Source organism: Triticum urartu, chromosome 6A, assembly GCF_056163025.1.
Source record: "Triticum urartu cultivar PI428250 chromosome 6A, HENAU_Tu73, whole genome shotgun sequence".
In the NCBI taxonomy this organism is placed as follows: Eukaryota; Viridiplantae; Streptophyta; class Magnoliopsida; order Poales; family Poaceae; genus Triticum; species Triticum urartu.
In genome coordinates, this window is record NC_141878.1 from 24393021 (window position 1) to 24418047 (window position 25027).

Here is a 25027-nt window from a genome sequence, read left to right on the forward strand (position 1 = left end):
ATTATTATTTTCCTTTTAAAGTGCGAGAGAATTTAAATGGAATATATGTTAAATACATTGAATTGTGTGGCCCTCGATATTTGTAATAACAAGATATACAACATACAATAGTATGACATAAATACAATGGGATTTTTATTTCTGTGCCCCTTGTTCCTTAGCTCTACTCATTCATCCCCGCGCTCTTAACTTTTGCTCAATTTTCCCCACTCCCTTGCCAGAAACCCTCATAACTGGGCACAACGGACGTTGCCGTCGGGTCAATGCCTTTGGCTGTTAGCTAAAGAGTGGGGCCGCCTATACGTGGGCGCATGCAAGACCGCGGTCGTGGGGTAGCACTTGTCCATGGGCATGCCCGAAATGTCCCAGGGCAACCACCTCCATCGCCCGATCCATTTTGACAGCACCGACAAAAAAAGACGGTGCATGCATATTTAAAATAAAAACAACTTAATTAAACATTAAAGCCGGCCAGGAAGGCCGGCGAGAGTCCATGCGTCCACATTAGCATTAAAAGAAATTAAAAACAACCTAACTACGAGGTGGTGCACTGCCCAGCACGCCCTAGGTGTCGTCGTCGTCCTCGGGGTGGGTGAGGTCGATCAGCGTCGGCGCAGGGCCGGCCCAGGGGAATGCCGTGTTTCAGGCGGCGGCGATGTAGGTCACGGGCAGCTGTTCCGGCGGGGCAGTGCCGGCGCGGGGGGCTGTGCGGCCGCCTATGCAGCCGCGGCTTGGCGCGCCTCCTCCTCAGCCTCGCGCGCCTCCTCCTCGAGGTCGCGCTCGAGCATCCCCTCATACCCGTCGCGACGGCGCTCCTCGGCGAGCCGTCGCTGGCTCCACATCTCGAGGTACGCCGCCTCCTGCTCCGGTGTCGCCCCCATCCAAACCGGTGGCGCGGACACCCACTCGCACACCACTCCCGTCCAGGAGAAGCGCGCGATGGGCTCCGGCTCGGGCTCCGGCTGCGGCTCCGGGTCGACCTTGATGAGCCGCCGGGGAGGGGACGGCGGGGCCACCGGCGGCACGACGCAATCGCCGGCCACGGAGAGGGCGAGGGCCTGCGCCATGGCCGCCTCGTAGCGAGCCTCCTCTTCCTCCACCGCCTCCACCCTGCGCCGCTCGTCCTCCTCGCTCTCACGGTAGACCACCGCAAGGGCCGCCTGGTAGGCGGCCTCCGCCGCCTGGTCTTCCTCCCGGACGACGAGCGGGGGCAGCGGCACGCTGCGGTCGACCTCCCGCACACCGCGTCGCCTTGCCTCGTCGTGCCCGAAGGCGAACCACCTCGCCCAGTTAGGCAAGTCGGTGGCGTAGGTGGCGTCGCGGCGCTGCTTCGGTGTCAGCATTGCCCGCTGGCGCCACACCTCCTTCGCGTGTGCCCTAGTCGACCGCGGCGCCGCCGGCATTGGGATCCTCTCTGGATCCAAATGCCAGTCGTGCGGCAGGGTGACGTCGGGGTACGGCAGAGGGACGTGGTGCTGCCAGTGCCACTCTGCCTGGTGCACTGGCACGCTCACTCGCACCCTCTGCCGGCGAGACGGCGCCGGCGGAGGCGGTACGAACTCAGAGGGAAAAGGGACGACACGGGCCTTTCCCTTGGACTTGCTACTGCCAGCGCCGGAGAAGAGCCCCATTTGGCTAGGGTTGGCTAGGGTTTTTGCTAGGGTTTGCCGGCGACGGGGGAGCGAGTTTGGATCAGGACGACCCCGCCGCACGGTCGGCTCAAAAAAGGGCGACCGCCGTCGTTGATGCGTGGGCCCATGGTCATAAATTAAGCTGACCGCGAGTGGGCGGTCACCAGGTAGGTACGCGGCCGACGCATTTGGGGCGCAAATTCGAATTTGAGAAAATGTGCTCCAAATGAGCTCCCAGGCTAGGGTAAACAGCCGATTTGTAATCAAGTTTTTTTGAACCTACTCTAAATGAGCTAAATGTTTTTTTATTAACACATATTCACTTTCCATAGTGTAGATTTGAAGTCTCACTATTTTATGATTTTTTTGATTTTTTTTAATTTTCAAAAACAGAAGGTAACACCACCTCCTCTTCTTGAACTCTATGAAATCATGTATATGATAGCTCATATGTGTGAAGATTTTCTCATGAAAATGACCATAGAGAAAGTTTATGATTTTTGGTTGATAACATGTTACATAAGACAACATGTGCGCATGTTTTATATTTTTTGATTTTTTAAATTAATGGTGCTCATTTGACCTCGATCGTGCCAGCTAGGGTTTTTTCATGAAAATGACCATATACCAAGTTTAGTATTTTCCTCGTTAGTTTGTCTTATAAAACGACGAACAACGAAGGTTTCATATTTTTTCGATTTTTTTAAATTAGTTATGCTCAGTCAAAGCCTTCGGAACCCCGTTGACCAACTGAAAACCCCTCTAAACCCTGCGGGATTTCGCCTAACCCTAGCTCCCAACGTCAGCCGTCCGATCATACCCTCGCGCCAAGCGACAGCCCTCAAATCTGGCCTTCTAGAAGGAACTAGGTGGGCTGGCTGTGTGCAGGCTCCACGCCGTTGGATCACAAGGACAGCTGCGCATCGTTGGATTGTGGGGTGATCTGCGAGAGTCGATCCTATTGGTTGTGCTCGGCTGCTCGCCCACCAGCGACTCCGTGAAAAAAAACGTTGTTATTGGGCCCAAAAGGAAACCAAGCTCTGGGCCGTCGAATTGCGTCGTTTGCTCTATTTTTTGTGAACATGCTGGCTCTGTATTTTTGCATCGTTTGCTCTATTTTTTGCATCATTCTTTTTGTTCTATAAGGGCTAAATTTATTTTTATCATGTAAAATGGCCACGAACTATCAAAAAATGGGTCATTTTGCATTTGTATAATGGCCACAAGCCCTCTATCTCTTTTTATCATGCAAAATGACCAAATTTTTAAGGGCCAAATTTATTTTTATCATTCAAAATGGCCACAAGCTCTTCAAAAATTGTCTCCTTTTGTTCATATAATATAGGGTATGACCACGGATTCCCACGCGTGCAATTAGCTTCTTTTTCTTCTTCTTTTCAAACCACCGTTTCCCATGCGTGTACACTCCCGATGCTGCGGTAGGTTTGAAAACGGGCTACTAACTTCACATTTGACCCCGTTATTGCCACGGCCAAATAACATGTAGCACTACGGCTATTAAGCTACATATTGGCATCGGCGCATGCAGGCTCGATCGACGCATGCAGGCAGGGTTTGCTGGGTGCATGCATAGCAGGCTTCTATCCTGGCGGCGCGCGCAGACGTTTAATTCAAGGGACGGCCCAACGAAACCACAACCTAATGGTCGAACAGCGACACCACCCAACGAGGCACAGTCCAGCGTGGCCCCACTAGTTAGAGTTAACGGTCAAGCCTTTGACCCGACAACAACGTCCGCTGTGCCCAGTTATGAGGGTTTCTGGCAAGGGAGTGGGGAAAATTGAGCAAAAGGTAAGAGCGCGGGGATGGATGAGTAGAGCTAAGGAACCAGGGGCACAAATGTAAAAATCCCAAATACAATATATAGAAGAGATACATAGCTCACCATCAACTTAGAGGACATATAAATGCAATATTAGTATCAAAGATATGCTTGTTTGTTGTATAAATGCACAATTCTAAGGATGACATCCTTCCTTTTGTATTTTAGCACCATTATTAATAGATAAGCAAAAATATGTAACACAAATTATATTCAAAGTAAAAAGCGAATACAAAATAAGACGTGCGGCATTATATGTCCACTAGAATGATTCAGAAAATCCATCTACACCATTGATGCAAATGTTATCTGATGTCAAAAAGATTGTTTAGACTAAATAGAGGGTGCTAGCGAAACCAAGTTCAGGACAAAAGAACTAAAGCTCCTTGATTTCTTTCTGTCCATGAGATCTTGAATGACTCTTGGATGGAATTCCTTATAAGTTTATATGTTTCAAACACATGTGTTCAACTTTGTAGAGACACTAATTAACAAGCACCACACAACTATTCCAGTCATTTGACTTCCTAACAGATCATGTGATGATAGGACATGTAGATAATAAAAGCTCTCTCAGATCCTGTGCAACTCTTTTTTCTATAATTGAAGTCAAGTGCAGGTAAATACTAACGAAAACAATTTGATTTCTATAAACTGAAATCAGCCAAAACAAATGCTCCAAGCGTCATGTCTCAACATCCTAATTTTGTACATCACTTTGTTGGTAGTGTGCTAGATTATTTACCATGAAAATTTAAAGTAAGATGGTATCAAAGGTTGGATCATAAATTAACTAAATCTGGGGGCTAAGGATAATATAGAGACATATATACAACAAATGGTTTAAGCAAGAAAAGCATTAGTGCTGTGAAGAGGCGGAGTGCACGTAATAGATTGTATAACTCTAGCTGAGAGAGCGCATTGCCGTGGTCATTAGAATAAATGAACAAAAATATAGGACCTCGAGATGCTCGCTACCATTTCAAAATTGTAAAACAATGTGACATTGGCGGCATCGAATGATTGGAATTGGGTTCAATCCACCGTCAATGTGCCGCATGGAGTCCATGTTGGGGAACGTAGCATGCAATTTCAAAAAATTTCCTACGATCACGCAAGATCTATCTAGGAGATGCATAGCAGCGAGAGGGGGAGAGTGTGTCCACGTATCCTCGTAGACCGAAAGTGGAAGTGTTAGGTTAACGCGGTTGATGTAGTCGAACGTCTTCACGATCCAACCGATCCAAATACCGAACGTACGGCACCTCCATGTTCAGCACACGTTCAGCTCGATGATGTCCCTCGAACTCTTGATCCAGTAGAGGGTCGAGGGAGAGTTTCGTCAGCACGATGACGTGGTGACGGTGATGGTGATGTGATCCGCGCAGGGCTTCGCCTAAGCACTATAACAATATGACCGGAGGAGTAAACTGTGGAGGGGGGCATTGCATAGGGCTAAGAAACAACTGTTGTACCTTTGGGGTGCCCGCTGACCCGTATATAAAGGAGGGGAGGAGGAGGTGGCTGGGCCAAGGGGGGGCGCCAAGGGGGGGAGTCCTACTAGGACTCCACTCCTAGTAGGATTCTCCCCCCCTTCCTTCCAATGGAGAGGGGAAAGGGGAAAGGGGGAGAGGGAGAAGGAAAGGGGGGCCACGCCCCCCACCCCTTGTCCAATTCGGATTGGGCTTGGGAGGGGGGGCACCTCCTATGGCAGCCTCCCTCTCTCCACTATGGCCCAATAGGCCCATTAACTTTCCTAGGGGTTCGGTAGCCTCCCGGTACTTCGAAAAATCCCCGAACCTTATCGGAACCATTCCGGTGTCCATATATAACCTTCGAATATATCATTATTTACCTCTCGACCATTTCGAGACTCCTCATCGTGTCCGTGATCTCATCCGGGACTCTGAACAAACTTCGGTCACCAAAAAACATAACTCATAATACAAATCGTCATTGAACGTTAAGCATGCGGACCCTACGGGTTCGAGAACTATGTAGACATGACCGAGACACATCTCCGGTCAATAACCAATAGCGGAACCTGGATGCTCATATTGGTTCCTATATATTCTACGAAGATCTTTATTGGTCAAACCACATAACAACATACGTCATTCCCTTTGTCATCGGTATGTTACTTGCCCGAGATTCGATCGTCGGTATCATCATACCTAGTTCAATCTCTTTACCGGCAAGTCTATTTACTCGTTCCGTAATGCATCATCCCGCAACTAACTCATTAGTCACATTGCTTGCAAGGCTTATAGTGATGTGCATTACCGAGAGTGACAAATCCTAATCTCGATCTATGCCAACCCAACAAACACCTTCGGAGACACCTGTAGAGCATCTTTATAATCATTCAGTTACGTTATGATGTTTGATAGCACACAAGGTGTTCCTCCGGTATTCGGGAGTTGCATAATCTCATAGTCAGAGAAATATGTATAAGTCATGAAGAAAGCAATAGCAATAAAACTAAACGATCATAAAGCTAAGCTAACGGATGGGTCTTGTCCATCACATCATCCTCTAATGATGTGATCCCGTTCATCAAATGACAACACATGTCTATGGTCAGGAAACTTAACCTTCTTTGATTAACGAGCTAGTCTAGTAGAGGCATACTAGGGACACTCTGTTTGTCTATGTATTCACATATGTACTATGTTTTTGATTAATACAATTCTAGCATCAATAATAAACATTTATCATGATATAAGGAAATATAAATAACAACTTTATTATTGCCTCTAGGGCATATTTCCTTCAGTCCATGGCAATATTTTGAATAGGGACAAGTGCAAAGGATTGGAGATTGATAATTAGTATTTGTAGTTACGCATTAGGTTGGTTTTGACGGAGGCTGCACCTTCAAGATGAAAAGATGTAATACTGGTGGACCAAAACCAAGTATGATTCCCAAGTGAATGTCAAAATTTTCAAGGCAAGGCTTGTGGAAAAAGGGTTCAGACATAGAGAATGAATCAATTATAAAAACATTCTCTCGTGTGTCAATCAAAGATTCTATGAGAATCATCACGACATTGGTAGCTCATTATTAGAACTACTCCAAACGGATTTTAAAACAACATTTCTAAATGGTGACCTAAAAGAAGACGTTTACATGGATCAACTGGAAGGCTTTGTTGTGGAAGGGAAGGAACATTTAGCATGTCATCTAAAGATATCAATTTATGGCTTGAAGCAAGCTTCAAGAGAGTGTTAGCTTAAGTTTGATAAGATCATCGAAACTTTTGGTTTCATGGAAAATGTCGTGGACAATTGCATATATGTTAAGTTTAAAGGCGGTTGGTTGACAATTTTAGGACTATGACAATAGGCATACATTGAGATAATATTGAAGAAATTCAATATGCATAAGTGTGTAGTCTCACTTGCTCCTATACTGAAGGGCGCTAAGTTTCGGACATTTCAATGTTTGAGGAAGTAATAAAACTGATCAGATGAAGTCAGTTCCTTATGCTTTAGCCGTCGGAAGCATCATGTACTCTCAAGTTTGTACACGCCTGGATTTGGCTTTTCTAACTGCAATGGTTGAGAAATTCTAATCAAATCCAGGACCGAACAACTACAAGGCTGCAAATAAAGTGTAGGGTTATATGCAAGGAGCTAAAGGTCTCATTATTACATAAAATGTCTTGTAACTAAGAAGTTATTAGTAATTCAGACTGGTTTTGCCAGGTGTGTGGATAGCAAGAAATCCACATCAAGTTATATATTCACACTCGCGGGAGGAGTCATATCATGGAAAATATCCAAACACACGTTCATTGTTGTGTCTATGATGCAAGCACATGTTTTGAGGCCACCGGGCAGGCTATATGGCTAAAGATCTTTATTCCCAGGCTTAAGGTGGTTGACAGCATATCTAAACCAATTGTATTGTATTGTGATAATGTACCCATAGTTTTCTATACAAGTAACAACAAGTCAAGTGCCGCTGGCGAACACATTAATATCAAGTTTCATGTTGTGAAAGATAGAATCCAGTATCAAACAATTAATATTAAACATATAAGAACGACACATATGCTTGCCGATGCGTGAACTGAAGGGTACCACCCAATAATTTTCGTGCATGTTACTGACATGGGACTACTTGAAGTCTTATGATTCTAGAATAAAGGACAACAAAAATAAACCACTCCCAATAAGCAAAATGTTTTCCATTTCGAAATAGGATGTTATGCTATAAGTGTTGACGATCTGTGGCGTTTTGCTAGCTGTTGTCACACCTCACTTTGGTATATCATTCATACGGAGAAGGGGGAAATGTAGTTAAGCCTAACAATCGGGGGGATGCTGGTTTGATCTAACTGCTTAACATGCCATTTTGATCTAACGACCTAACAGGGAAGAAAATAACATTAAGAGAGGGCCCCACACACCAACGTACGTGCACCTCATCTCTAACTAATGCGCCCTGATCGGGGGCATCCAAACCAACTCATGGTTTAGGTCCCCTGTTGCACGACACTATATAAAAGGGATATGGGAGAGAGCTTGGCCTCTGTGCGGTCATTCCTTCATGTCAGGTTCACTCATCTCCCCATAGTCCAAAACCCTAACCAATCAAAGGTTGAGCTGCATCAACAAGAAAACCTAGCTTAAGGTGGTTGACAGCATATCTAAACCAATTGTATTGTATTGTGATAATGAACCCATAGTTTTCTATACAAGTAACAACAAGTCAAGCGACGCTACCAAACACATTAATATCAAGTTTCATGTTGTGAAAGATAGAATTCAGTATCAAACAATTAATGTTAAACATATAAGAATGACACATATGCTTGCCGATCCGTGAACTGAAGGGTACCACCCAATAATTTTCGTGCATGTTACTGACATGGGACTACTTGAAGTCTTATGATTCTGGAATAAAGGACAACAAAAATAAACCACTCCCAATAAGCAAAATGTTTTCCATTTTGAAATAAGTTGTTATGCTATAAGTGTTGAGGTTCTGTGGCATTTTGCTAGCTGTTGTCACACCTCACTTTGGTATATCATTCCTACGGAGAAGGGGAAAATGTAGTTCCTAACGATCGGGGGGGTGCTAGTTTGATCTAACGGCTTAACATGCCATTTTGATCTAACAACCTAACATGGAAGAAAATAACGTTAAGAGAGGACCCCACACACCAATGTACGTGCACCTCATCTCTAACTAATGCGCCCTGATCGGGGGCATCCAAACCAACTCATGGTTTAGGTCCCCTGTTGCACGGAGCTATATAAAAGGGATATGGGAGAGAGCTGGGCCTCTGTGCGGTCATTCATTCATGTCAGGTTCACTCTTCTCCCCATATTCCAAAACCTTAACCAATCAAAGGTTGTGCTGCATCAACGGGAAAATCTAGCCATCTCACCGCCGTCACAAGACAGTGCCAGTGGCGGCCTGAGGGGATCAGGACTCCAGGAGGTCGTCTACATCGACTACATCATCCCTTCATCTCGCCTACATCGAGCAGGCGACCCTGTGAACTTCTATCACAAGTAAAGAATCCCAAAACCCTCTCTTTTTATGTGATTATGTGTTCAGATGCAATCACATACTACCCTATGCAAATAATCTAACATCTATTTGATTTTTGGCGCATAAGCCTCGTTTCTAGTATTGCTAAACTCACCTCCAATATTCCTTGCACGCCGATTGCAACCCGAGATGAATGAGTTCATCTCGCCATGCCAGAGTGTCTTTATCAAGAAAAGATCAATCCATAAAAAACTTCATGTGTGTGACTCTTAAAGCGAATAAATCATCGGCCCTCACGCTAAACATTAATGTCGCAATAGCTTTTGATCACATACCCTGTGAATTGCTTCTTTTATAGATGAGAGAAAAAACAACTCCGAGAGAAGGGAAGAGGAGGAGTGTATTTCTGCCATGGGCTGATGGAAAGGAAAAAAAATATGTTGGCATGCCAGTATACCGTATTACACAAATAAAGTTGATAGGAAAACATGGATATTATTAATCTCAGTGGAGAAAAAACAAAGTTACAAGATGCCAATAGTAAAATTACACTATGTGGCCTACTAGTGTGGCCAGTCTAACTATGGCAATGTGTGCCCTGCTAATTCGCAGGGCCTCGGATGACTCCTGATTAATTACTCCCGCGACCTACATCATGAGATACCTCTAGTCAGGTCAGGTGGTCAGATTCTCTTCACGTTCACCATGCATGATGACAGAGGTGCGCGGGTGGTTGGCGGCGGAGCCCGTGCCCTCATAGAAACACATGATGCTCAGGACATAGCTTTTGCGCTAGGCATGCCTGCCCTTGTCATCATGCCTTGTCGGTCTTTGTGGCTCTGATGTAATTTGTGTCAGAGTAGCATGTGTTCTGCTTGGCTTGGACTTCTCGACGACCTGCTAATTGCTTTGTTGGGGAATGCAAGGGCACCGATCACGTGAGTAAACTTTTGAGAAGACCGGCGTCAGTGAAACATAACGAAATACAACGGTGAACATGGATCCACATACACCCGAATGAATAGGAAAACTAAAAAAATTAGCAAATACAAATATTTCTGTTTTTTTTCTTAGAAAAAATGGTCGAGTATTCTACTCACTTGTGAAGTTTGGTGATATCCTGGTGTTCTATGCAAAAAGGCATAATTAAATTGTTTTCGCCATGTTTAATTAAATGCATAAAATGTGTGTGTTATTTTCATAAATCAGGATTTAAAAATAGTATCCATGTAATTTTAGAAAAGAAACAAAAATAAATAAAAAACAAAAAGAGAAAAATAAATAGAAGCAAAGGTAGAAAACCGACATACTACTCGGTCTTGCGCAGCTCTAATCCACGGGGTAGTGAGCTAGAAAAGAGCCCGGCAACATGCATTGGCCGGACAATGTTGATCATCCAGCTAGCTAGCAATATCTGGACCATGTAGAGGAGCTTGCAAATACAAACTGGTTTTCCTTAAGCCCCGATTCTTTTTCGGATAACAGTGGTGTCTAAGTAAGCTTATGTGCTACAATCTCTACTACCTAAAAGAAACGGAACGTTTCGTTTCCTCTTCTACGTCGCAGGCTTCGTCCGACCTCCTTCGATATCCCCGCCCCCGGCACCCCTACGGTTTTTTTTCACCCCTTCCATCTCTGGTTTTCCTTTCACATGTTTTCTATAAAACCAGCCTTAAATTACGCTCTAATTTGTCTCCCCGATTGCCTTGGGTTGGGTGAGCCATACTAGGGTTTCCCGTCGCCGTCGTCTAGCCTAGCTAACTCCTGCCGCATAGATCTGGAGTCACCCTCCCCTAGAAGCGCAAAGGCCATGTGGAGAGTTCCAGGACGGCAACATCTTCCTGCGGCTGGACCTTCGATCGTGCGCTCCAATTCTCTGCCGGATGTTAGCACAGCCTCGACCTTCATGACGCTGCCCGCCGCCGAGTTCTTCCGGCGGGTACGCGCACGTACAATGCTTACGCCAAACCAAGCTACTGGATCGATCTTTGGAGTTCACGTAGGAAAGCTAGCTAGCTAAACCAGCCATCGGATACGTCCAACGGCCGCCCAGGATACTCAGGTACACGAGATCGTATTCTTCCCACCACCCCTCTGCCGCCATGATCTTGATTGTCGCTCCATGCAGTCGCAGCTCATACCTGTCGATGAGAACTTGGCTCAGATGCCATGCCACACTTGGCCTCCTGTTCGGGCTTACTCCTCCTCACGCCATTGACCTCCTCATTGCCTAGATGAGCATATACATACCTTCAGTCTGTGTCATCAAATTGTTACATAGTAGATCCGAGGATATGCCCAGAGCAGGCACCAGAAGGTTACAAACGATTCGAATGCCCACTGCAGCCTTTAGGAAAATTCGAAGTATTCTCACTTACCATTTCTGTTGTTGTTTTTAATGTGCCGACAGCAAGAACTTTTTCTTCTTCAAACATGCCCATTTGTTTGTGTGTTTCTTGATTGATTTCCGTGGTTAATATTATTTTGATGTTGTTTCCATGGTTAGTATTAGTTGTTGCATAGAAAGTAATGAGTTGTGATTTTGTTCCATGCAAGAGCAAGGAGGCAAAAGCAACCCCCAAAAGCAAGCAGAGTCTGAACATTTGGTTCCTGACCAGCTGAACTTCTTTGTGATATCCTAATTGACGTTGTACAGGTTTGCTTCTCCTATGTTATGAGCCAAATCGAAATGCCATGTGGTCAATGTCGACGATTCCTTTATATAGTTCAAGTAAGTAGCACCTTGCTAGATAGAATAACTTCTACATGGGTGCGCAAGTAGTGCGAAAGCATTTAACACCAACCATTTGGAATTTCAGATAACACTCTTTAAGATCACTACTGTTGAAACTTATGAAATTATAAACGAGATGGTCACAGTCTCACAGATTCAGTTTGTAAAGGTATATATGAAGATTTTAAAGGTAAATGTACATAATTGATGTACATAACTGGGCATGAAGATTTTAAAGGTAAATGTACATAATTGATGTTGAACCATTCGAATATATATGCCCCGTTGCAACGCACGGGCAATTACCTAGTATAGCCAAAATTTAGCTAGCATAGACCACATAATTTGGCTTGTTAATTGCAACAAACTATTAGGTACATATTTATCAGTTTACATGTATTCTGTTTTTTAGAAGGAGAGTGTGGGGAACAAGATCAATTGCTACTAGAGGGGCTTGCGAAATCAATTTTATCTCGTTTGTCGTGAATAGGTGGAGAATATGACCATGGTGGCGAAGAGAGTAGTAACACGGGTGGGTCGCTTGGAGCATGCGACGATTTGCTTTCCCCGTCGCAACGCACGGGCCTATGTGCTAGTACAAATAAACACTGATACTTAAGAAATTACCGGTTCCTTTTTTACAAATATACCTTGCTAAAGACTTTGCATTATACAAGTTCTTATCACTCACAATGATCAATAGGTAGCGTTTGGTGAGAAGAGAAATCCGGGAGCACCAATTCGATCGGAATCCGTCGGAGAAGCATGCAACTGATGATTGAGCCAAAATCAATAGAACTGGACGTTGGATCTGTAGGCTTTGTCCGGCCGCCAGTAGGCCGGGATGACATTGTTGGCCACCAGCGTCTTCCCGGAGTCGCTGGTGATGCGCATGGAGAAGGGCCCCTGCAGCGGGCGGCTGGTGTCCATCCGCCAGATGGATCCCCAGGAGCGGCGCATCGGCTCCCAGGACCCCGTGGGGCGGCCGTTCCTGGTCTGCATCAGCTCCATGCAGACCACGGTGCGGTCGACGTTGGCGTACTCCACGAGCACCGCGAGGTAGTTGGGGTTGGAGCCACGCTGGACGTGGAAGGTGACCTTCATGCCCGGGAAGTTGCATCGCACCCTCCTGAACTGCATGTCGATGATGCCGGCGTGGCGGAGCTTGTCGTTGAGGCCGTTCTTGGCCATGGCCCCGAACGCCGTGCCACTGAGGTCGAAGTGGTACCTGGCCACGGGGTAGTAGTTCATGTCGGTGATGACCACCCTCCTCGGCTGGCCGGAGCAGGAAGGATTGTTGGCGGCGACGCATCGGATCTGAATGAAACACCGGCCGAGCAAACCAAATTAAAGGTCAGCGTCCCCGATGGATGCATCTTTGCATGCACATGGTAGGTTTGAGCTTGACCAACTAATTTAACCGACACTGTCTGGCGTCGGATTTCTTAATGCACCAGTGCGTACTCCCTCCATACTTGAAAGAGTGTGTCTTCAACTTTGTTGAAACTATCTCAAAATTTGATCGAGTTTGTGTAAAAATACATCAATGTTTGTGAAACTAAATAGATATATGATAAAGAATATGTTTTATCATGAATCTACTGCTACTAATTTGATGACATAAATGTTGGTGTATTATTATATAAATACGATCAAATAAAAAAAGTTTGACTTTCCAGTAAAATTGTAAATACACTCTTTGAAAGACAGAGGGAGTACATACCTCGTAGCAGCTGCCGCAGCCTGCGCCGCCGTCGAACAGAGGCTCGTTGCCGCAGGACGTCATGGAGGAGAAGGGGTACTGGTTCACGTTCTTGAAGCCGCAAGCACCGCCTGCAAATCCATCCGTAGATCAGCATTATTACTATGTAAGTTGGCACTACGACGTGATGCATGCAAATGAGTATATATGGGCGTACCGTTGTCGTTGGGTCCGGCGCCGGTGGGCGCACCGTACCAGGTGGCCTTCGCGGGGAGCCAGCCGGAGTTGTACGATCTAGCGGCGGAGGTGTCGTAGTTGGCCGCAGAACGGACGGACGTGACGAGCACGGAGAGAAGTGCCACAAGCACAATGGCAATGTCGTTGGTGGAGGCGTCAGCCATATTGGCACTACACAGTTGTACTACTCCTGTTTGTTTGTTTGTTTGTGTTGTGATCTTGTGATGGCTGGACGGGATGCCATTGCCAGGCCATTTATAGGCAGGCCAACAGGCAAAATGAGCCGGCGCAAGTTGCCATTGCAGCCGAGGAGACGACTACGCGTATGGCGTGTTTAGGACTACAAGCTCACATGGCTACGGAGGGAATCATGGAGGAATGCAGGCCTGGCCGGTTTACGCGCGTATGTACGACTATATATAAAATCACATATTGGCGGTGATCACCGAGCACCTGCTGATCATTTGGGCGCACAGGTCAAGTTGTTGATTGTAGAGTACAGAAAGTCAGGTGGCGTTTGTTTCTCTAGTCATAGGACTTTTTCTAGTCCCAACTAAAAAGTCTCTAGTCCTTAAAAAGTCTCTCTTAGTTTGTTTCCAGAGACTAAAAAGTCTCTTGTCCCTTCCTAGAGGTTATTAAATGACCATGTTACCCCTAGTATATAAAAAAAATCAAACAACACCATGGGATGGCGGGCCAATGGGTGCATGGAGGGACATTGTTGGAAAAGTCCCAAAAAGTCCCAAAAAGACTCTCTTAAGAGTCTTCTTCATTTAGTCACAAATGCCTAGTTTAGTCCCTAAAAAGTCCCTCCCGTTTGGTAAAAAAGTCTCTAAGAGGGACTTTTTCTAGTCCCTACACAAAAAAGTCCCTGGAAACAAACACCCCCTCAGACCACCGTTATGCCGTAAGATCAGGACCCACGTTATATACTTGGATCCTGATTCCAGTCATTACTAATTGAAATGAATTCCACACCTCGGGGTCCCAAGACTCAACACAACATAGATGTTATTGCTATTTTAATTTGAAAAAATGCAAATGAAGTCTGAAAAACATGAAACTTAGCATGGTACCCTCATATGAATCAATATTTTCTGGTAGAAATTTGAGAAGATTTCACAAGTCATCCCATACACTATTTAGAGGCTGGCCAATCTTCGAGGAAGAATCTAGGTTTCTAGAGGGAATGGGTCAAGTCTGAAGGCAAAGTGGTGGTTACTTCATCGGTTGAGCTTGAAACTCTTTCTAGACTCAAGATACACCATGACATTACACATGTCAAAATTTGTGATTTTTGGGCCCATTGCTATATTTAAGTCATTAACTGCATTGTTAGTCATAGTGCATATAAGTAAATTCGTACTGCAAGTGCATGATTTGTTTTCAAAAAATGGGTTAAAATCATATTTTTGGTCTTTATTCTATTTCTAGGTCTTATCCAAGAAAAAGAAAAGGGAATCTACATCTCAGAGGGGCAAGACTTGAATCCGAACTCAGAATTTATTGTTATTTAAATTCCAAGAAATTCAAATAAAGACTGAAATACATGAAACTTGGCATGTTGCGCTCATATGGTATCGATATTATGTGGCAAAAATTTGAGAAGGTTTCACAAAAAAAATTCACTTACGGTGCTTAGAAACCGGACCATCTCGAAGGAAGAATATAGGTTTTAGGAGGGAACATGCCAGATTTGAAGGCAAAGTGCCGGTTGCTTCCTCAGTTGACCTTGAATTTTTTTTCTACGCTCAATATACACCATTACATGACACATGTAAAATTTGGCATTTTTAGGGTCTGTTTGTTATATTGAAGTCATTAACTACATTTCTAGGCATTTAGCGCATAAAGTCAATTTTGAACTACAAGTGCGTGGTTGTTTTTGCAAAATTGGGTTAAAAAATTCTATTTCTGGTCTTTAGTCAATGATTAGGACTTATCCAAGGAAAGTAAAGGAATTCCACACTTCACGGTGCAAAGAGTCGACCCCAATCATGGAGGTCATTGTTATTTTAATTGTTCAAAATGTAAACAAAGTTTGAACAACATGAAATTTGCCATGAGATCCTCATATGGCATCAGTGTTGTGGTAAAAATTTGAGAATGTTTCGTAGAAGTTGTCAGGTAAACTACTTCAAAACTTAATCATCTCCGAGGAAGAATCCAGATTTCAGTAGGGAACGGGTAAGGTTGGAAGGCAAAGTGGTGGTTGAAATCACTCTGAAGTCATCTGTGTAAAAAATCCCTTGAATTTTGTATGAGCGTGATTTGCAAGCAAATTATGTTCAGAATGTCCCACTATTTGCGACTAGTACTTTCACTTTCACTGTAGGAGTAACCAGAAATGAGATTAGCAAGCCCAGGAGACATGAAAGTGGATGTGATGCCACTATCACTAAGTCCAGTGTCTTGCACTGGTCCTAATGAATGTTTTTAGGGTAGGTGCTAACTGAATATTGACTATAAATGTGTTCTTAGTTGCACCAATACCCATGACTGAATGCATTCCTCTTCTCCCTAGTGGGCTTGAAATTCAGCCAGGTTTTCTTCACTGTCAATTATGTAAATGATTTCAGTTGGTTCAGTGTTTGGATGGCAGGGCATGCACTTGTTACTTTTAATTGATTACAAATTTTTCTATGTCCTGGAACCCATGGTTCGTTGCATTTGAAATATATCTTTTCTGCCTGGCTTGTTGTATTAGAGATTGATTAGGTGGCAAGGTTACTGGAGGCTTTGGTACGTCAAAGTTGAATTGCCTCCTCACAGACATTGGAATAAAAACAGGCATTTTAATATTGGTTGTCTGCTCTAGTCTTCTAGCCATCCATATATCATCTTGGAGGTATTTAGGTTTGTTACACTATAGGTGTGCTTGTATGTAGTCAAACAAGCCAACAATGGAGTTGTTGGTGTAGTGATCATTTGGTAGGCTTGGATTGTCTCTTCTCATTAAACTCAAAGCTCTTCCAAATTTCTCAATATACTGCCCACAGTTCCCTGTTGCAGCAAAGCATGAAAATGTTTGACATTATCACATATAGAACTTTCAGAAAATCTATGTCCTAGGTATCTGTAGAATTTGTGCTAGGGTAGAGTTTGAGCATGAAAACCAGTCCCGCACCACCATTGAACTGTTTCTCCCTTTAGGTAAGATACAAAAAAATCAGTTCTCTGCTCTAGTGGTGTTTGGACAGTGTCAAAGTAGTGCTAAATTGTCTGAATCCAATGTTCAGTGTCATCTCCTTGAAATTCTAGAATGTTGAGTTCTGCAGTTTTGAGAGGGATCACTCCCCTTCTCATGTCATATGGACAGTTGCTTCTTTTTCTAATGGTTATTTGTTTTTTTTAGCACTTATGAAAGTGGGAGAGGCTGCCACTGACCTTATATTAGTAGTCAGTTAGTCAAGGTTACATATGTACAAAGCAGAGAGGGGGGGGGGGAGGGTAAGTAGCAGAGCAATACAACACTGGCTGGATTTACAAGTCTGAAGAAGGGACAATAACTAAAGGGAGGCTACAAAGACGTGAATAAAAGGATGGAGACTATCCTTGGTTTTGTGCACCATCATAGAAAGATCCTTTTTGAACCTGCCAATCCATGAGTCAAGTGATGGTGCAACCCCTCTAAAGTGCAGGTTGTTTCTTTCCTTCCAGACCCCCCATGCAACAATGATAAGTATCTCCACGAAGAGAGGCCTTCCCCACCTAGATCTCCCATCATGCATCACAACAAGTCTACAATCCTAGTTTGACTAGGACAAACCAATTGAGCTCCAACAGTTTGTCATGAAGGGGAATTTGAAGAACAGATGAGCCATAGTCTCCTCGGGTGGGTTTGTACACAGTAGGCAGCTGTAGGTGTTGTCGATCAATACATAGTGACGTGTGCGTAACATGTTTCTGGTGTTTAAGCGATCTGCCAGAAGAGCCTAGGCAAAAACCTTCCACTTGTTAGTGCATTTAGATTGCCAAATCCAGGAGAAGGCTACATCGGCTTGGACATATTTGAAGCAATGAGAATAAAACTTGCTAGAGCAAGACCATTGTTGCACCAATCACATTTCCATGCATCAAGTAAGGCGCTACTAGGATCCACCCCAGCAGTCAGAAAGCTGAGTTGATCTGGACTCATCTCTAGCCTATGTCGATAGAGGCAGATGGAAAGCTTGGGCGAAAGTGCTTGATTTTAGAAGGGCTTGAACTGAGACATCTTCATCCCTAGCATATGAGAGAGCTCTCAGGTGTGAGTCCATAAGGGTATGGTCAAGCCACAAATCCTTCCAAAAGAGCACTGTACTACCATTGCCCACTTTGATTCTAGTTACACCACGGTAAACATCTAACATGAGCATTATATCATGCCATGATGACCCACAAGTATAAGGGATCACAACAGTCTTCGAGGGCGGTATTTCACCCAAATTTATTGATTCGACACAAGGGGAGCCAAGTAATATTTATAAGCCTTAGCAGCCGCATTGTTAGTTCAACCATACCTGAGAAGTTGTTTCTCTGCATCGAATTATTAGTAGCACGGTAATATGATGGTTTTGAAAGCAGCGGTAACATTAGCAGTAGTAGCAATAACATGACAGTAGCAGCTTTTTAGTAACTGGAATAGCAGCAGCAGTAGTACTAACTTAGCAATGACAATATTAGCAAAGCGTAGGCATGGAGTCGCGATGGTATTTGTATGACATTTATCATGTGATAGTCAAAACCTAGAGCAATACACAATAGATCCGATTCATCAATCATATGTAGGCATGTGTTCTGTATATAGTCATACGTACTTATAATAAGAACTTGTATAACATCTTTTGTCCTACCCTCCCGTGGCAGTGGGGTCCTAATTGAAATCGAAGGGTAATTAAGGTGCTCCCTTTAATAGAGAATCGGGACAAAGTATTAACACATAGTGAATACATGAACTCCTCAAATTACAGTCATCTCCGGAGAGTATCCCAATTATCCATGTGGCCTACGGTCAGAACAATAACATGTGCATACAACTTAAAGATAGGATCAAGAACTCATATATGTTTATGAAAACATAATAGGTTCAAATCTGAAACCATGGCACTCGGGCCCTAATGACAAGTATTAAGCATAGCAAAGTCATAGCAGCATTAATCTCAAAACATAGTGGATACTAGGATCAAGCCTTAACAAATTGACTCGATTACATGATGAATCTCATCCAACTCATCTACCTCCAGTATGCCTACGATGAAATTACTCACTTCCGGTGATGAGCATCATGAGGTTGTCGATGAAGAAGGGTTGTTGATGACGACAATGACAAATTGCCCCCTCCGGAGCCCCAAATGGACTCCAGATCAGGCCTCTCGATGAAGAACACGAGGTGGTGGCAGCTCCATATCGTAAAATTCCATGAAAACTTTCTCTCTTATTTTTTTCTCGGGAAGACGGAATATATGAAGTTGGAATTAGGTCATCAAGAGGTTGGTGGGCCCCACAAGGTACTAGAAGTCTGCCCTGGGGGTTAGGCGCGCCCCTGCCTTGTGGGAAGCTAGTGCCTCCCCCATCGAGTAGATGTTTGCACCAGTATTTTTTTTACATATTCAATAACAAATCTCCGCCAAGTTTCGCCCAATTCTAAGAACTTCTATTTCTGCACAAAAAACAACACCAAGGTAGCTCTGCTGAAGATAACGTTAGTTCGGGTTAGTTTCATTCAAATCATGCAAATTATAGTCCAAAACAAGAGGAAAAGTGTTTAGAAAAGTAGATACGTTGGAGACGTATCACGCCGCCAGAAGGAGCCACAAGTATCGGACATGTGCGGGATAACGTCCTCATAACACTTCGTCCAAATCAGATTCACCCAGGGGATATCCATCCTGTTATTAAATTTGTGTAACTGCTTGACCATAAGGCATTGGTTCTGTAATTTTAAATTGATAATGCCTAGTTCACCTTTGATTTTTGGGTCGTAAATCAAATCCGATGCTGCCAATGAATTATGTTTCAGGCCATCACCAGACTGCTTGTTCCAAAAGCAGTGGCGTCGTAGCTTGTCGACGTGCTCAACAATCTGAGGACGGATTTTGACTGAGCACATAGCATAAATGCCGAGGGAAGAAAGAACCGAGTTAATAAAGTTGAGCTTAGAGCCATAGTCTAGGAGAGATGTGACAATAGAGATTTTCCTCTCCACCGAAGCCACCAGCGGCATTAGATCTGTAACTGTTGGTCTGGTAGTGACGATGGGTAGGCCGAGATAGGTAAATGGAATTTGACCAATAGCACACCCAAAGAGAGCAACAAATTCATGAGTAGTGTCTGGTTGCAATTTTATGGGAATCAAATCAGATTTTTGATAAATTGATACGCAATCCCACTGAAGTGGCATACTTGATTAGGATTCCTTTTTTCATATGGCTAGCTTGGGCACTGTCAGCAGGCAAAAAAACAATTGTGTCATCAGTGTATTGTATAGTTGGGTAGTCAGGCTCACTGAAGGGGATGTGTTTGAATCAGATTTGCACGATAAGTCACAATGATGGATCTATCATCATGTAGTCTTTTCTAGTCAAGATGGCTCAATTAGAGTATCAACTTGCCCATTTCTAGCTGGATGTTTGCAACCATCTAGAGCTAAAAATCTTGTCTTCACTTGCCAATTTGACCTTTGGATAATTCTAAACAAGTAAAACTACTACATACTCAACTATTGATAGATTACTACGGTTGGTCGTACATCTTCCTGTGTCAACCCCAACAACCGCACAAACCCTTTCTCTATGAAACTAGTCAAGACACATTTTTGAAAGAAAATAAAGATGATTTCCTTCAACATTACATGATTGTCTATATTGGTAAGGAAAATAGCGAAGTTCACATTATCAACTTGTTCAACGCTGGTGGTCGTAGAGCTCAATCTAAGTTAGTAGAAATGGAACATTCTTTTGTAGTTCCAAACATATGTTTTTATGATTTGTCATCTACTCTATCATGAGACTTAAAATATCATGATGTTCCATGAATTATGTGAACATTGGCTTTTCGCCCCCCCTCATGTTGAAATCCTGGCTCAGACCCTGTGTGCTCTAACACAAAAACATGGCAATGACAGATGTGTGTGGGATATGCGGTGCATAAGATAGCTGGTGCCACTCTTTACTGGATTGTGCAATGTCTGAGAGTACTTGGGCGTTATCAAAGGAGGAGATGGTATAACACATGTCTATGAATCAAGATGAGAATGCAAAGAATTGGTTGTTTTCAATTATCGAATCACTTCCCAGTGATGAGATCATCGCCTTGATTGTCACACTTTGCCATCTGGTTTGCTCGACGGAAAGTTATACACGAAGGATATTTTTCAAACACCTTATGCAACCCACTGTTCTATATTAAGCTAACTAACGGATCTGCAGCTACTTATTAAGCCAGACATGGGAGCGCATGGTGTAGCTGCTCCAAGGTCGACGGCATAGATCCCTCCCCCAGATCAACATATGAAAGTGAATGTCGACGCGGCAGTTGCGCGGCATGGAGCCTTTGGGGTTGTCGTCGTAGTCTATTGTGATGGTAATGGAGTCTACCAGGGGGACTCGACAATGGTGTAAAGAAACATTGATGATCCCAAAGTCTTGGAAACTTTGGCAATTCCTGAAGCCCTTGCCCTTTTTGACGATCTATATTTGCATAAAATATCAGTTGCGTCCGACTGCGAAGTGGCCGTGCAAGAAATCAAGCCCGGTACATCTGCACTATATGGGGTTGTGGTACATGAAATTATAAATCGTCCTAGAGTTTTTTCTTCTTGTTTGATTAGCCATGAATTTAGAACCTCGAATGTTGAGGCTCCAAACTTGCAATGCATGCTTTAACTCTGGATAGTGGTCGCTATGTTTGGTTAGGTCAACCCGGAAATCTTGGTTTCGTACCTGTAAATCTTGTGACGGTTGAATAAACCTTTGTCGGTTTGTCTTAAAAAAGCGAGTGGAGTGCTGGGCTCCATCGCCCAAAGAGGGGCCAGCTTCTTGTGGCCCATTCAAACTATTATTCTTTACTAAAATTTATATAAATAACCATTAGGTATATTGGCTTATGATATTCTCATGGTCTAAGGAACAAAAGTAAATGTTAACATTTTATATAAAAATACCGACAACATGACCCTAGTGCAGAACCGGGATTTAGCACTGGTTCGTAAGGGCCTTTAGTGCCAGTTCTGTAACCGGCACTAAAGGGTGGGGACTAAAGCCCCCCCCTTTAGTACCGGTTCGGCACGAACCGCCACTAAAGTGCCACCACGTGGCACATTCAAGGGCCGGGTGCAGGGTGACCTTTAGTACCGGTTGGTACCACCATCCGGTACTAAATGTTTGGGGTGGTTTTGGTTTTATTTTTTATTTTTCCTTTAATTTTGTGTTTTCAATTTAATTTAGTGATTGTTTTTGCATTATAATGAGTTGTTAAATCATTAGGTGAAAATACTGCAGATTAGTTTCAACTAGATGCAGAGCTAGCTAGCTAAGTGATCAAGTATATATGCATCCAGTTGAAACTAATCTGCGATTTCTTTCATAAATGAAATAATAACTCATCATCATCATATTAATATAAAAACTCTTGCATCATATCATCACCAACAACAGTATACTAGCTAGCTAAAAATCATCATATATAGTCGTCATTACCACTGTTAATCATCATAGTCGTTACCGCTATCTAATCACCACCAACACTAGCTTAAAGACGAAACATTCACTTATACCAAAAGCAAAGATATCATCAAGTTCAACACATGGTCATGAGATTAAGTTCAGGATCGACGAAGAACGTAGACATGAGAGGACAAGTACTAAGAGCATGCTAATCACTCCTGCTGCTCTCTCTCAGGTAAAATAGCATAGAACATGTATAGCTCTCCTGATTCATCATATTGAAGCATGCAGATGAATCTATCTCCTAATCATGGGTTGCGCTTCTGTTTGCTGCCCCTAGTACTTCTCTGCGATCCTTCACAATTTTGCTCCAGTCTTTCACTATTAAGCATTCCCCGGTTGTAGAAATCCTGAATACACTCATATGCAATGTAGGATATCTTGGCCGTAAGCTAACCATTGACATGCGACCTTTAGTCTTGATCCACTGGGCACAACTGTCATCGGGAGTCCCTGTTGAAGAACATCGCGTATAGTAACATTACTTAACAATGAAGTTTAGCTTGAAAAATAATGTATGCAAAAGATGCACTGAGGACAAATAGTAAAAATCTTACCATCTTTCGTAAATAGATGTGACCGTAGTTCAATACGATCACTATTGGTAGCACGTTTTTAGTACTAAGATTTTCAAATTCAGGAAAATAATTTCTCTTGACAGCATCAAGATCCTCAAGCCATGAAACATAATGACTTACCTCCTCGCAGTTTAGTTCAACCCCGGGACAGTGGACGGTATTGTCTACCAAGCGCCAGACATGTTTGCTTGAATGAAAATAAGCTGTCAATAGAAATTAGTTGTCAACTATTTTTGAATAAACAATATCAAAAACATAAATATAGTTGAGAAACTCACATAATGGTAGTACTGGAGGCGTCTGCACATCGACCCAAATGTCTCTATTACCTTCAATATCATCTTCGGGACGAATATCAAAGGTGATAAACATATCAGGCTCAAATGCATAAGCCTTGCATAGTGCTTGCCAAGTTTTGCATTCAAAATAGGTGTAGGTGTCTGCATTGCATAATTTGACGTTGAAGGTATAACCATGTTCGGTCTTCAAGTAAACTCTCTTTACCTCCATAGTTTTGTTAGGACTAAAACCTATCTTATCCAAGACAAAAATTCTTGTATGGCAGGGGATACGCTAGTAGAATAGTGAAAATTTAAAATTATAAGTTGAAGCAAATGAAGTATAAGTCATGCTTAATTACGAAAAAAATACTTGTCGTTGTGACTTATTGTATCCACTTCGAAGGTCTCATCCAGCTTGATGCTAAAACGCCTATCATCAACTAGGAATTTTTTGTCGCACAGGCCGCGCTCGTCTTCGCAGTATTCACACATAACGAAATTGTTTTCATCGTCAGACGACATTTCCTATGTTCATAGTTGAAACATTAATTGATAAACACTTACTAGCTAGCTAGTTCTATATTAATTCAACTAGCTAGTTCTATTAATTCAACTAGCTAGTTCAATTCAACTATTTAACTAAGCACTTACTAAAAATAAAATAGTTCAATTAATTTTCTTACTAAAAATAAAGTAGCTAGTTCTATATATAGTAAATTTAATATATCAAACATTTGACATTAATATAACTAATTCATCTGCAACTATAAAAGTATTATAAACTAACTCATCTAACATTAATATCTAGCTAATTCTAATATATATTCATCTAACATTTGACATTAATATCTAACATATATTTCTATCTAATTCATCTAACATTTGACATTAATCTAACATTTATATAAACTAAAAGTACATATAAAAACTAAAAAACTAAAAACAGAAAAAATCATTAACAAAAAACAGACAAAAAATCGTGTGTGTGAGGCCGCTGACGCGCGGTCGATCTCTTATAGCGGGGCGATGACGGGGACGGGCTGGGGCGCGGTGACGGGGGCGGGGGCGGTGACGTCGACGACGGGGATGACCGGGCTGGGGCGCGACGCCGCGTGACGGGGGCTGCCGCCGCCGACGGCGGAGGGCGGCGACGACGGGGGCGTGCTGGGGCGGCGATAACGGCGACGGGGACGGGCTGGGGCGCGATAGGGGCGGCGGCGGGCTCGACGACGGGGCGCGTGCGACAGGGGCGAAGACGAAGCAGATGAACTGAAACCAACTGAAATTTTCGTAAGTGCTGCTTATATAGGAGGGGCCTTTAGTACCGGTTGGAGCCACTAGCCGGTACTAAAAGTCAAACTTGGCCAGGCCAAGCGGCGGGAAGTGACCCCCTTTAGTACCGGTCGTGGCAAAAACCGGTACTAAAGACACCCCCTTTAGTACCGGTTGGAGCCACGAACCGGTACTAAAGTGGGTGCGCTCCCACTCCACGGTGCAGAAAGTTTAGTCCCACCTCGCCGGAAGAAGGGCAGCTGCACTGGTTTATAAACCCAGCCGCGGCTGCTCCTTCGAGCTCCTCTTTAAAGTAGGCTTCTGGACCTAAATATGGTGCGCTGTCCTGTGAGCCTGCTGGCCCTTGTGGGCCTGAATTTCCACGCCCGAGGCCTAGCAGGCCCACTAGACAGCGCCCCAACAATTTTTTATATAGTTTTTTTCTTTTCTGTTTTATTTATTTTCTTCTATTTATTTTTGAGTAGTTTTTTATATAGTTTTTTTCTTTTATGCTTTATTTATTTTCTTCTATTTATTT

The 25027-nt window shown here is 43.4% G+C and overlaps 1 protein-coding gene across 1 annotated transcript; it reads right to left on the reverse strand.

The window, feature by feature from the left end:
* Positions 1-12310: 12310 nt before the first annotated feature.
* Positions 12311-13891, reverse strand: LOC125514715 (expansin-B6). Its single transcript, XM_048680060.2, has 3 exons — positions 13634-13891; positions 13438-13547; positions 12311-13031 (listed from the first exon to the last, which is right to left on the reverse strand). Exons 1-3 carry the CDS (start codon positions 13815-13817, stop codon positions 12504-12506), a joined length of 822 nt encoding a protein of 273 aa, XP_048536017.1. The 5' UTR covers positions 13818-13891; the 3' UTR covers positions 12311-12503.
* Between the last annotated feature and the right edge of the window lie 11136 nt (positions 13892-25027).

Bases quoted from the DNA above. Each gene is read 5' to 3' on its own strand.
- LOC125514715 (XM_048680060.2), bottom strand. From the start codon at position 13,817: ATGGCTGACGCCTCCACCAACGACATTGCCATTGTGCTTGTGGCACTT. The intron at 13,548-13,633 runs GTACGCCCATAT...ATGGATTTGCAG, and splicing joins CGCCGGACCCAACGACAACG to GCGGTGCTTGCGGCTTCAAG. The intron at 13,032-13,437 runs GTATGTACTCCC...TGTTTCATTCAG, and splicing joins GCTGCGGCAGCTGCTACGAG to ATCCGATGCGTCGCCGCCAA.